The sequence below is a fragment of the Pelodiscus sinensis genome, chromosome 1 (assembly GCF_049634645.1).
Source record: "Pelodiscus sinensis isolate JC-2024 chromosome 1, ASM4963464v1, whole genome shotgun sequence".
In the NCBI taxonomy this organism is placed as follows: Eukaryota; Metazoa; Chordata; order Testudines; family Trionychidae; genus Pelodiscus; species Pelodiscus sinensis.
In genome coordinates, this window is record NC_134711.1 from 237,904,275 (window position 1) to 237,918,703 (window position 14,429).

General features: G+C 41.1%; 1 protein-coding gene and 1 long non-coding RNA gene across 7 annotated transcripts in view; one reads left to right on the forward strand and one right to left on the reverse strand.

The window, feature by feature from the left end:
- Positions 1–14,403, forward strand: part of LOC142826461 (uncharacterized) — a 45,686-nt gene extending 31,283 nt beyond the window's left edge. The window contains exon 4 of the long non-coding RNA XR_012900596.1: positions 14,278–14,403. This is a non-coding gene — a long non-coding RNA (uncharacterized LOC142826461). The remainder of the gene's footprint in view (positions 1–14,277) is intronic.
- The window catches only part of ATP11A (ATPase phospholipid transporting 11A), a 235,335-nt gene that overhangs the window by 18,884 nt on the left and 202,022 nt on the right, over positions 1–14,429 (reverse strand). For all 6 annotated transcript variants that reach the window (XM_006138951.3, XM_025179410.2, XM_025179411.2 and 3 more), the window contains exons 21-25: positions 13,694–13,796; positions 13,285–13,430; positions 12,473–12,532; positions 8,263–8,390; positions 3,582–3,717 (exon numbers count right to left, since the gene is read on the reverse strand). In XM_006138951.3, the coding sequence (XP_006139013.2) occupies positions 3,582–3,717; positions 8,263–8,390; positions 12,473–12,532; positions 13,285–13,430; positions 13,694–13,796 (573 nt within the window). The remainder of the gene's footprint in view (positions 1–3,581; positions 3,718–8,262; positions 8,391–12,472; positions 12,533–13,284; positions 13,431–13,693; positions 13,797–14,429) is intronic.

The following is a 14,429-nucleotide window of genomic DNA, read 5'->3' on the forward strand; positions in this document are numbered from 1 at the left end:
AATTCACGTGCTTTATGTGGCATATAATATGAATAGCTTAAGATTCCTTTTAACACCCACAAATATATCTATTTTAAAAACTGTGGCACTGAAAAGAGAATTGAGAAATAAATGAAAAATGATGTGAAGATGGTCCTAAGAGATGAACACAGACAAAACATGAGGGAGCAGCTGCTGCTTACTCAGTAAGAGAGAGCATGCCTGCCGCTCAGGAGTAGATGAGCTGAGCTGAATTTTCTTATTCAAATGTAGTGGCAGTAGACTTCCAGCATGCTGCACCAGAGGCTGCTGGGCAGACATGCAAAGATTAAATGAGCTTCCATTTCTTTCCACTTCATTCCATTTCCAAGATTTATGAAAACGTGCTATTTTATACAAAGGTAGAATTAAGTTGCAATTGATAAATATGACTTTTGCCTTATTAAAAAAGACACAGAAGTGTCATTCATATTTTCCATATGCTAGTGTTTATAACAGATTAAGTTTTACTTAAATAAACTTTGATTTAGTATAAAGTTAAGACATCTAATGAAGGTGCATCTACACAGCAACATTATTTCAAAATAACTTAGTCAGCGTCTACACAGCAGGTAGTTATTTTGAAATAATGTCGAAATACTGTCAACTGGAGGACTTCTTACTCCAACTCCTGTAACCCTCATTGTACGAGGAGGAAGGGAAGTCAGAGGAAGAGTGCTCTATTTCAAAACAAGTGCTGTGTAGATGCTCTCAATTTTGAAATAATCTATTTCTGTGGTCACCAACCCTTTGATCATGATCGACTGGTCAATCACGAGGCCTTGACCAGTTGACCGCAAGGCGTTCCGGGCCCCCCATTTACCTCCACCCCCAAGAAGCCCCACTACCTACCTCCAGCGACAATGGAGGTAGTGGCGGCTTCCTGCAGCCTGGCCAGCTGGACCCCAGCGACTGGAGCAGCCCCCGTGGCACAGTGGGACCCTGGCTGGCAGGGCCCCCATTGAGAGGGCTGGAAAAGCCCCGTTCCTGTTCTTACCCCAGTTAAACAATTAAATTATGTCATTTAACCAGTTAACTTTTTAAACAGGTATTTACATCCCTACTTTGTATCTTTAGTCAGCCTCCCAGATGGGATGCCTCAGTTTCATCTGTGCTAGTACTTTCTGTGATGTGGACCCTGCTCCACAAGAAAATGGATCGACACCATAAACTCATTTTACAAAGACTACAATTCAAACTTCATCATACCAATATCAAATTCTGAATCTCCGTTAGGACACCTTCAACCATATATCACATCCCACAGTGCTGATTTCTCATTTAGCTTAAGTTAATTCAGTGGCCATTTTAAGGGCTCAGTGCTGCAGATGCTGCTGGCTGCTGTAGTAGCAACAGCTCAGAGCCTTGGTCTCTGTTGAGCCCTGGAGTAGTTGTCCCTCTTTGGGAAACATCTCTTACTATATGTTTGTACAGTGCCTAACCCAACGGTGTCCCCAATTCAACTGGGGCAGCTAGACATCACTGTTGTAAATTGACTACTATTATTATTGACAGATTTTGGACACCTGAACTTTGCTTGTCAGTTGATTGCTATGGGCCACCCAAAAGAAATGAAACACTTTGGGTGATAAAGGACATGCAAAATTCGAACAGTATATTACTTTAGAGACTGTAGTGGACTGTCAATAAGATTTCTAAATAAAGTTAGGGGCTTTGCATTTGTGATTTATTTTTAAGCTGAATGCCATACCATACTGTGGCCTGTCACACTGGAGTTTTTTACCACTGTACAGGGCATTAGCTTGTCTCACATTTTTACTAGCCTTGGTGATGGTGGAGATTTGGGGTGAAAAGCTGAAAAACAAGCATGCCCTCTTGATTCAGTAGCTTAAAAGTTGTCCATTTTAATGACTTGGAAACCATGGTCAACCATCTAATGTAACTTTATGATATTTTCACACTTGTCTCTCCTCTCCCCCTTCACTTCTTTAGACTTTCACTTGTTGTGAATACTAAATGGATGTTGTAAGCCATTCAAAGCTTGCTTTGTGAAGCACTGAACTCATACTGGACACTTAATCATTGAGTCTAGGTTGATGTTGACATTTCAGTTGATGACTTATCTTTGACAGCCAAGATTTTCAGACACCCAAAATCCACGCTTAACAGTGAAATAAAAGGTCAGAATTTGAAGAGGAGCTGAACTTCCCTTAAATTCTGACATCTGGTTTCATCTGCACAACAAGACTGAACTAAAAGATTCAAGACAGACTCTGAATCTATGCACCTGGCAACAAGAGGCTATGAGAGTAAGAACATAATCACAAGAGAAACATAATACCATAAGTTTGTTAAAGTGCTACCAGACATCTTGCTGTTTTTGCTAAGACTAACACTACGTCTCTGAAAACTACTGTTGCATACTAGACTGCTCAAAGACAAGTCTTTAAATTTACAGGCAAACTTAAACAGAAGATTTATTTTTCCCCTTATATACAGTGGTTTCCTTTTTAATGATGCAATAATATCCATTCTACTTGAATATTATTCTCTAGTGAATCTGACATTTCTAAAGAGACGTGTTACACTTAAAATTAGGTAAAAAATTAAACTGTTGTATTCTGTCATTCGATTAATCTTTTCTGAAGTTGTGGAATCAGTTATTTGCTTAGAACAGAAATTTTCAGTAAAATAAAACAACTGAGTGAAAGCACGGATGAAAACAACAAAATGCAAAAGAAAACAGAAAATGAATATTTTAAAAAATATGGTCTAATACAACTCCCCAGTATTTAATAATTTTTAAATAAATTAAAATGGCAGAACTGCTAATATTTCTATAAAGGAAAGAAATCATGAAAATATTTGCAGGAAATATTTTAACTGTTCTTTAGTTCAAGAACAGGGAAAGAGGAAAAGCACATCATGACAACACCGCAGTAATCTTACCATATGAGTGTTGGCTGTCATTAGCTGAGGATAGGAAGAGAAGCAAGTAGCAAAAAGAAAAAAAAAAAAGCAAGACACAAACAAAACAGACCAAAAATGTTAATGTATAAATAACTAAAATGCAAAAGGTCCTTATAATGTATATTCATGTTACTGTATGGTAGGTAGAAATAGAATATCTTAAATAACTATATGTAAAATATATAAATGCTGAACATTTGTTCTATTTAGGCTCTTGAATGTTGCCCATCACAGGGCTACCCAGGATAAATTTGCATACATGAATGCAATTACTCAAATTTTCAAGCTACTGATGAAGGAGATGTTAATTTTGAAATATCAAAGTTAAAATGTAAATTCTTACTGGATATGTGGAGTGTAGCCTATAAACTCTCCTCTCCCCCAAAGGAGCATGCAGCCACATGCTGATTACTGTACATGGTATTTTAGCAATATAATTCTGTTTTTGTTCAACAGTGTTATGGATCATTCCTATCTCACTGCCATCCATAAAACAGTTCTCTCCACAGAAACATTATGACAATAGTTGGCTATTTTTAAATGAATTAAGCCTACATAAATGATAATTGAACATTTGGGATTTTTAACTGTTACAATTTCCCAAGTCTGCTTTGATCCAATTAAATACTAACCTGTCCATTGCTGGCCACAGTTGTGTTATCAAACAAGAAATAGGCACCAAAGAAAAATACCACAGCATCAAACAGTCCCAGGAACGTCCAATAAATAAATACACGCCAACGCAGAAGAGCATTTTTGGCGATATCCCTGAATAAAACAAGACATATGCACTCAGATTGGCATGTTAAAAAGGTTCAAGAAATATGAAGTCAGCAAATTATTCTGTGAGAAAAACTGGTTACCTGTGTCCATAAGTGGTGTTCTTTGAGAAGCATTGCTCATAAGAACATAACAGCCACACTGGGTCAGACCAAAGGTCCATCTAGCCCAGTATCCTGTCTTCCAACAGTGGCCAATGCCAGATGCCCCAGAGGGAGTGAACAAATACAAGTAATCATCAAGTGATCCCTCTCCTGTCATCCATTTCCAGCCCCTGACAAGCAGAGGCTAGGGACACCATTCCTACCCATTTTTGCTAATAAGCATTGATGAACCTAACTTTAATGAATTTATGTAGTTTTTTCTTGAACCCTGTTAAAGTCCTGGTCTTCACAACCTCCTTTGGCAAGGAGTTCCACAGGTTGACTGTGTGCTGCGTGAAGAAAAACTTTCTTTTGTTTGTTTTAAACCTACTACCTACTAATTTCATCTGGTGACCCAATAAATAACTTTTCCTTATTCCTTTTCTCCATACCTGTCAAGATTTTATAGACCTTTATCATACCCGTCTTAGTCTCCTCTTTTCTTGCGCAAGAACACTGATGTTCTAATGTATGAAATCAGTGATTCTTGCGCTAGAACTATGATGCTCCCGCTCAGGAGTAAGCCCTCTTGCACAACTGTTCTTGCACAAGAGGCCAGTGTAGACAGACAACATGAATTTCTTGCGCAAGAAAGCCCTATGGTTAAAACGGCCATCAGAGCTTTCTTGTCCAAGAGAGCGTCTACACTGGCATGGATGCTCTTGTGCAAAAGCACATCTCTTGCGCAAAGGCACATGCCAGTGTAGACGCTCTCTTCTGGAAGAGTTTTTGCACAAGAACTTTTCCACAAAAGAGTTCTTGTGCAAAATCATGCCAGTGTAGATGTAGCCTTTGTGACTCTAAGCAGTACGTATGCAAGTGGGTAGGAGTTTATGGACAGATCCCAATACATCTCTACCTAACTAAGCATTATCTCTCGCCTGCTGAGTGACAGCATAGTGGGTTGTGAACATGTGCTTTGATGACCACATAGTAGCCATACAGATGTCCTGGGTCAGCATGTGAGCCAGAAAGACCGCTAATAAACCTTCTGCCGAAGCAAGTCGAGTTTCTTAGAGTCTTTATTCTTAGGGGTGATCCTGTTGCTCCCAGTTGTTCACTGCCTCCCCCACTAGGGAACTGAGAGCTTGATGGATAGATACTCATGCTCCTTAGAAAAGATGAAGTACTTGTGTTCTGCCATTTTAGAGGTTGGGGGAAGGAAGGACAGCATCTGCCATAGGACATGTGTGTTTAGTGACCCCTTCATGCAACGGCAAAGCAACTCAAGCAGGAGCTATCAGGCAAAGAACATGGAAGAGGTAGTCCATAGATTCCTCCAGATCCTTTGGCTACATGCCCAGATTGGCAGCCATCCTCTTTAAAAGCTCTTGACGACTTTGGCATCGTCTTGGGGGACCAGTGGGAGACCTTCCACAATGGCATCATCCAGCAATGACAAGGAGGCCACCTGAACCGAAAGGTCTCCCTCCACTGTTAATGGCACAGCGGCCTGCTTAGCCACCTTGCCTGAGGCCAGTAGGATGCCCGTCACCGAAGCTTCCAGTGCCAGCTGGGAGTGGGGGGCTGGAAGAGCCAAATATTTCCCTTCTTTATCCTGATCCCGAAGGATATTCTACACTTATCTGTGATGTGTCCTTCTCCCAAGCACCATAAACAACTATGGTTTGCTAATGAGTTTGGCCTTCTGCAGTGATCACATGGCCTAAAACCTAGGGACGGAGGCAGGCCCGCTCCCAAGGTAAAGTCCCAATGGGCTGGACATGTCTCTAGGTACTATGGGGAATAAACAATTGAGGGAAACTTAACTACAAGACTAACTAGAAGAACACAGTCCAATGAGAAGCAATAGTGTTAGCTGCAACAGCACATTTCCATGCACCATCACTGGCAGCAAAAAAGAATTGAGTGATGGGAGCTGGCAGCACCCTATATTCTGTAACATATAAGTGCCACTCCAGCAGGTGCCAGAGACAGTCCCCTATGAATACTGCTGAGGGAAAAAATGCCTGGTATCAGTACATGTGGTAAACACACACACCTAAATTGAGTGGACATGAATCAGCACTTAAAGGAAGAGAAATATTTAAAGATCATATTTGTAACAACTAAACATTTCCCATGCAATGTGTCTGCTAGCTCCACATTCAACTCTCTCCATAAGATCTATTCTTGCTCAGCCTTCTCCATTGTTTGTTGACTATAATTCTACCAATTCCCACTGCAATAGTAAATACTATTACGAGTCCATGTTAAGAGTTCAATCTTTTCAGGGAAGAGACATGTTCAAAGTACAAGTTTTGTAAAGTCTTGTGTACAATGATGACCTAAAAAGATAAGTAATTAATTGAAACACTAGAGGTCTCTGGAGACTCTGCTTTCTCTTCCAGGCAGTGCTCTTTTGTAAACAAAAATAGCACAAGACAAACTTTTTATACAATATGGAATATTAAAAAAATACGTGGAGTCGTGCTTACCAGAATCGAGTTTAAAATATAAAGAGTATTAATAGAATGCTTCCTTTAGAAAATTATACTGATTGTTTGAGGGATAAAACTGTTTGCTTAGAGTAAATATTACATAGTAAATATGTGTCTGAATAGTACATGTTTAATTTTCAATGCATGGAAAATTGGGACAGGGCCTATCATAAAATGGGTCAGGAAAAGCTGAAATGAAAAATGTGAATTACAGGCAGTCCCCGACTTACGCGGATCGGACTTATGTCGGATCCGCACTTACGAACGGGGCTTTTCTCGCCCCGGAGCTCACGGGCGGCGGGTCACCACCCGTGTCCTCCGGGGCGAGAAAAGCTTCTCCTGGTATCCCTGGTCTGCTGGGAGGGTCCAGCAAAGCCGCTGGACCCAGCAGACCAGGGACACCCGAGCAAAGCCGCCCAGGATGGCTTTGCTCCTGTCCCCCTGGTCTGCTGGGGGGGGTCCAGCAAAGCTGCTGGACCCCCCAGCAGACCAGGGACACCCGAGCAAAGCTGCTGCCTGGGCGGCTTTGCTCGTTTGCCCCGGAGCAAAGCCGCCCAGGCAGCGGGACTCCCGCAGCCAGGGCAGCTTTGCTCCTGTCCCCCTGGTCTGCTGGGGGGGTCCAGCAAAGCCACTGGACCCCCCCAGGAGACAAGGGACACCCGAGCAAAGCCGCCATCCTGATTCAGCCGCTCTGGTCAGTTTCATCAGCGGCTGAATCAGGACGCCTGGGGCAGAGCAGCTGGGGTGCTGCTGGGTTGCTCCAGTAGCGCCGAGGAGCCGCGCTACTGGAGCAACCCAGCAGCACCCCAGCTGCTCTGCCCCAGGCGTCCCCAAGTCAGCCGCTGCTGAAACTGACCAGCGCTGACTACAGGAAGCCCGAGGCAGAGTTGCTCTGCCCCAGGCTTCCTGGAATCAGCCGCTGATCAGTTTCAGCAGCAGCTGACTTGGGGACGCCTGGGTTTCTTAAGTTGAATCTGTATGTAAGTCAGAACTGGCGTCCAGATTCAGCCGCGGTTGAAACTGATCAGTTCCGACCGGGGGACTGCCTGTATATAGATATAAACAGTAGCTGGAAGCAAAAGCACTTATATATTATCTTCCTTTTCAACACTGATCATATCAATTTTCACACAAATACTTTTAAAAAAAACTGGGCTTAGGCCTGTCTGAAATTATTTCTCATTGTGGGTAAGTTTCCCCATTCTTTTAACAGCCAATTTATTTAAAGGAATACATCACTATAAATGGCTACAATTGCATCATGTGGCCAATGATAATTTTATGCTACAGTCTGACAAAATAAGTTCAGCAGATCATAGCTCATAGTAGATCTAATGTCCACTCTTCTCAAAATCCAAACAAAATGTAACTCTCCAAAACAAGCATTTTAAAAATACTTTTAAATTGTAAAGTATAATCAACATGAGTGTGTTTTTAATACCAGTATGTGATATTGCCATTAGGATGTAAGAGTTTACCCACTGTGAAATAAATACCCTGTTGCTCCTGGCCCTGGCCAGGATCTGCTGCTGGCTCTCTGTCCCAGCTCTGGCCCTCAGCCCTTGGACTCCACTTCCATCTCACCTGGCTCTCTGGTCAAGCCACATCTGTGATCCTGCTGCATTGTTTTTTCCCCTTGAGTGCTCGAACCCTGGAGCACCCACAGGGTCCCCAACGATGCCAGACCATAGATGTTGCAAAACTCGAGTGTCCCATACTAGAGAGGTCCAACCTGTACTGTCCTATGTGCTCAAAAGCATGCTCCCTACATCTGGTCATTTCCAAAATACTTCCCAAGTACTATCCAAGGTTCAGTGAATCTAATTGTTAGAGGATGTTCCACTTCTTGTATTGTGCACAATGGAGGTACTGAATTGCTCAAGGCACATTCAAAGAAAGACTATCTACAAATGACCAGACAAACATTGGTGGTAAATGATTCCCTTTACCTGTACAGCGAAGGTTCTCTCTTGAGCATGTCTATACTGACATGTTGTTCTATCAGACTGTACAAGAGGATAGGAAGAGAGGTGAAGCTGATATTGTACAGTGTTAGATACGCAGTATCATATAAAGGCTGCAGATGGAAAAAGAGTTACATTAACTAGTTATAAGTTCAAATATAATACATCATAGAATGCTTGATTTAAGGGGAGTGTCATCTTGTTCAGAGCCACAAAAGAAGAGGTAACTCACCTGTGCAGTAATTGACATTCTTCGAGATGAGTATCCCTATGGGTACTCCACTCAGGTCAAAGTGCCTTTGATCGGAGATTTTCTCAGCAGTACTCCTCCCCCCCGGGCCATGCACATGCTCTGCCTGCCTAACATGCTGTCAGTTTATAAATTGCATGCACACGGTCTAGACTCCTCGTTTCTTCTCTACAACCGAAAAGTGTCATAGCCGAAGCAGAGAGAAGGAAGTGGATAGCAGAGCACCCACGGGGACACTCATCTTGACAAACATCAGTTACTGCACAGGTGAATAACCTCTTCTTCTCTTATCAGAGGGGTAGCCATGTTAGTCTGAATCTGCAAAAGCGATGAGGAGTCCTGTGCCACCTTATAGACTAACCGAAGTGTTGGAGCATAAGCTTTCGTGGGCAAAGACCCACTTCATCAGATGCATGTTCTTCTCTTGGGAGGGATGTCCCTGTGGGTGGTCCACTCAAGTGACTGTGAGCAGCGTCCCTTAAGACAGGATGATAGGGGCTTTGGATCAAGCCAGAAGGCTACGAACAAAACATTCTAGTGTCAGCTGCAGTCTCCGTAGCGTTGTGCAAATGCAAGATTTGATGCCCGTGTGGCTGACTTGCATATGTCGACATGGGGAACACTGTGTATGAAGCAGTGAATGTGGATATGGAATGTGTGGAATGCACTCTGATGAAGTCAAGATGCTGGACTTGTTGAGCTAGTAGCGCAGGCATGTGTAGTCAGCTATCCATTTAAACAGTCTCTGGTTGGAGATGGTGCTTCCCTGAAATCATGGCATAATGGAAACAAAATGCTTCAGAGTCCTTCGGAATGGTTTAAGGATAGACGTTTCAAATCCCAGAGGTCTAGCATGGCTGGCCATTTCTTTTCCATCAAGAAATAACATGAATAGAACCCCTTCCCCCAGTGTTGAGTAGCTATTGGTTCTATGGCTTTGTGGATAAGGCATTGTGCCTTTGAATGGAATAATAGCATGTGAGAGGGTCCCTGATGAGGGATGGGAGTGGGGGTGATTGGAAGGTGGGGATGTGAATGGGATGGTATACCCTGGCTGAATGATTTCCAGGACCGAAAGGTCTGAGATGATAGCTTTTAAGCTGGCTCCCCATAAGCACCAGCTCCCACGGAACCTCCTGCCTCCGATCTCCCTGTGCTGCTGCTTCTGATACAGAGGCTGATACAGAGAAAGCAGCATGGTGGGGAGGGGCTCATTGGTTAGTCACTTATTCATTTCCCCTATCACATCCTTACCGAGTTGGGGGGCAGTTAGTATGTCACGCTCTGTAGTGTTCTCAGTTGCCCCAGTATGGCCAATGAGCAGGGAATGGTATAGGTGGTGCCATCCAGGGATGGGCATGCCATGACTATTGTACAGCAGGTGTATTGTGCCTGCATGGATCCCATTTCAGGTGGGTATAGTAGGGGGGAGAAAGGTCTTTGCTCTCTGAGTCATATTCCTCCCCACTTGATAGGTGGGGAGGTGTCGTGAGGGTGCTGGCAGTATTGTGTTTATGGCTCTGGTGAAAAATCCCCATCCAGGGAAGGAGATGATCAGTTGCACTGTGGAACTGGTGCTAATCAGAGCCCAACTGCAGTATATGTTCCGGTGCAGAGTGGGACTGTGGTGCAGTGCTGAGGTGAAGTGGGGATGACAAGATGGAATCTGAGGAGTGTGTCAGTGCCCTGTGAGTGGGAGCTGTTTGTTGCTGCAGTGCCGAGCAGCCAGGCAGCCTCCGCAACATCAAAGGCTGAAGCAGAGAGGTAGGATAAAAGGGAAGTGCCGCTCCTGCTGTTTGAAGAGGCTGCTGCGAGTCTAATCGCTGCGGTCACTGAAGGAACCCTGGGTGCATTCTGAGAGGCAACTGAAAGCCCTTTGCTCAGTACTTTGTGAACCATCTGCCCATTCATGGTTGGGACTCTGCAGGTAACTGCAGAGTCCAAAATGCTCAGCCACAGAGCAGCTGATATAGAAGAAATTGAAAGTCTATGCTGCATTGTTCTACACTGGGGAAGCAGAGGAAGGAGGCCTTTCCCTGGACTTTGAGTTTCTTTTGTTGAGGAACGCCTCTTGAAACCATAAGAGCCCGGCATGTTGAAACAAATGAAGATTTGTTTTGGTTTGTTTTTAAAATAGGAATAAGAAAAATACTAACTAATTTGTTAACTGAAACAAAATACTAACTAATCTGTTAACTGAAACAAAGGACCTAAGTAACTACGTATAAACTAAGAAACCACGTTGCAGAGGTGGGAAGTGCTGTACTCTGTCTCTGGCCAGGGCCATTAAAGAAGGAACTGAGGAGCCCGGACCATGCGCGTGCTATTTATACACTAACAACTCTTCAGGCGAGCAGAGCTGAAGAGTACTGCTGAGAAAATCTCTGATCAAAGGCGCTGGGATGCACCTTGACCTGAGCGGAGCACCCACAGGGACAACTCTCGACCAGAAGCATATTCACTTTAGGTGAAGACAATTTCACATAACATCCCTAGATGACTTGTTTTTTTGAAATAGGACAGAAGTCAATTTTCACTCGGGCTCTTCTGTGCAAACAAGTCAATCAAAATTTTACCTAACAGCCATCAGTAGATCCCTCACAAAGATACAATTGTACAAAGGGTCTGTAAAGCTGCCCTAGTTAGGTAACTGATTTTCCTGGTGGGAAAAATCACTGTCTGCCATAGTCAGCTCAGCTCCACTCCACTCCACTCCCTTTTCACCCACCCAACAGAGGGCAGAGTTCAGGGGTAATGGCTGGAATATTGCTACATTCCAGTAATCCTTAGCTGACACCCTCAACTGGAGCCGTAGCTAGTAAATTTAAGCTAAAGCAAATTCCACAGAATAGCTTGAGCAGGAGGATTAAATTGGCTCCTTGGCAACACAACCAGTGTTTTTCTCCCCTTCTCCCTGTTCTGGGTCTTATCAGAAGAATATATTGTTTATTATTAATAAACCTATTTGCTTCACGATCAGCCTCTGCCCTGAAACATGTGCACTGAAAAGTCTTACTACAAAGGCATCTCTCTTTTTAAAAAAAAGTACAGTTATTTTTCATAAAAACAAATGGCAAATTTTGCAGCCAAATTTCATCTACACATAATTTAACATCTAGTGTTAGCCAGTGTTTTGCAAAATGCTAGATAGGATTCAGTACCTCCCTGAAATTAAAAATAGTTTCACACTCACTTTTTTAAACTTGTTGAAGCTTTACTGTGTAAATCTTAGAAGACCAGATCTTTTTCTAAGTTTCTGAATTGTTTTCATTTCCCTTACTTCATGGTAGGGGAGATAGGGAGCATTTAATACAACTTGGATAGCTGAGAACAGCCAAAGAAGAGCAAAGAAAAAACTTAGAAGAAATAGGACTGTCGCCTCAAGAATGCCTTATATTTTTCTTTTAGAGAATTAGGTTCCTTTTTCCTAAACCAGTGAATTTATTTTCTCTTCTCCCAGCACTGATTTTCATGGTATAGACATTGGCTTGCTATGTCTGGAGAGTCCCAGAGCAGGCTAACTGCCTTCTGCACTTCCCCCCTAACTCCAAAGACAAACTGTTTTTCACATCTACACCTTTCAGATTTTCTTCTGTTCGTGTTCTGTGAGCAAAAATTGATGGGAAGATCAAACTGTACATTTTTCATGGAGATTTTGCTTTCCATACCTAACTCTTGGTTCTGTGTTTTCCATTACATCTTCAACTCAGAAAATAATGAGGCTTTTCTGATAATTCATCCAATTCATTTCAGTAATAGTCATGAGAGCTCTTTAAAGCCACACTAACCAAAGGTGATAGCCTTTACAGAGAGCTGTCAGCTAAACTAATAGCTTTTTCAGCCTACCTGGTCTGGTAAGAACATACTGCATCCCAACAGTTTTATTTGAAAAAGGCCAAAGAGAGGATTTTACAATAACCAGAAAAATTAAAATGTCTGACTAACCTGTTGTGAAAACCCACAGAAGAACTGATATAAAAACTGAGGAAAAATGAAGCAGACATTCTGGAAAACAAATTAGAGTTATCAAGTGATCCATGATCAACAACATATATCATACATTAATTTAATCACTTACTGTATATTAGAATACTACAGAATACTAATTTTACTGAACACAGACTACAGAGAAGGCTGTGATAGATTTATAGAAATAGGGCATTCACATTATCATTTTACATTACCACAGACAGAAACATAATTTTGAAAGAAAAATTATAGCAACTACTCTGTCAAGTTGGAGGGAAATGAAATGGTACCTGGGGGTACAAGAAATATAGAAGAAGAAATGTAGGGTAATATAAACATTGGGACTTAGGCAAACTAGTTTCAGTTATACTGTGGCTAGTCCGTATGAACATAAACAGTAAAATGGGTTTTTCCTTCCATATTGGTCAACTGAACTTAGAAACTGATTTTTAAATTTGAATTATGTTAATTTTTAAAACAATCTTCCTCAGATTTGATTTATATGGAACTTAGAAGATGGGTGTTGGAGGAGGCAGGAATTGCTGAAATAAGAAAATCAAGATTCAAGAAAAAATCAGAATTTTATTTTTAAGCTTATTAAAGATCAGACAATGAATAAATTAAAGCCACTCTTCCTCAGTCTGACAACAAAAACAAATCACCTAGGGAACTGTATCTAGGAGTCAATAAATTTTCTGTGCAATTGCTGTATTTTCTACAGTAGAGGGTACCTATTGCATATACTTAATTTTGTTTTCATATTCACAGATTATATGATGTCATCATACCTTATAAAAGAAGTATTGCACAAGCTCTGATATCCTAACGTAATAAAAATGCCCATGAACAAGCAACATTTTTTTCAAATGTTTAAATTTAGGTATTGCATAGTCACTGTTCCTTGCAGCTTGACGACCTTCTTTTCCAGTGATTCCTAGAAGAAAGAATCTGTTAGAAGCTGTTCAGAAAGCTGAAGAATTATTTAAAGCATATAAACGAATACCAGTAAATACCAGGGCATGCTGTGATGTTAACTAAATATTATCAGATTTCACTATACATTGTGCAATTATAGCAAGAGTTAGGAACATATAAAATTGTCTAAGAAAATGGGTAATCTTTTTTGAAACAACAAATATAATTTAAAAAATTAAGAGGTTGTTTCTGTTAAATTTAAAATCTAGACAGTACACTTACCTATACCAACATGCGCTTCTAGAATCATACTGACATCATTTGCTCCATCACCAATTGCTAATGTGATAGGGTGCTCCTTTGATAATTTAATTAATTTTACAATCTGAAAAAGAATTAGCATTAAAAATCTCTTCCCCTGACATATTTACATTTTGGTTACTGTGTTGAGATGGCATTTGTTGTACAGTTAATTAAATGTAAGTAAAATGCTTACAAAGGAAATTCTGTGAAAGTTGAAGTAAACAGTTTTAACTGATTCAACTATCATATAAACACAGATTTTCTTTGGCTTGAGAAAACTTTGAATATGAATTGTGAAAGCTTTAATTAAAATAACTCCCAAGTTACTGACTGTAAATTACAGTAAAACCCAAAAGTTTTAAAAAAAAAGTTTTTACTTTCTTAAATGCCTCCTCAACCAGGAAAGTTGCTTTTCTTTTCTTATTGCTTAAGGAGAATAGTTTTCTTAAATAAAAATCTCATGATTTATTCATGGAGTGGCAAAATGAATATTGTACTTGGATTAAAAAAATGGAGTCATGTAGTAATGATAAAAGATAATAGAATCCTGTATGTCTTTCCAGATACAGAAGACTACTATGGGAGCAAGATTCATCCACTACAACTAGCAAGCACTATAATTTTAAAAAATGGTCTATTCAAACAAAATACTTATAAAAACTTCCCCAGGATGAAAAGAAGAGTGATCAAATATATTAATTAAACTAAAAATGTT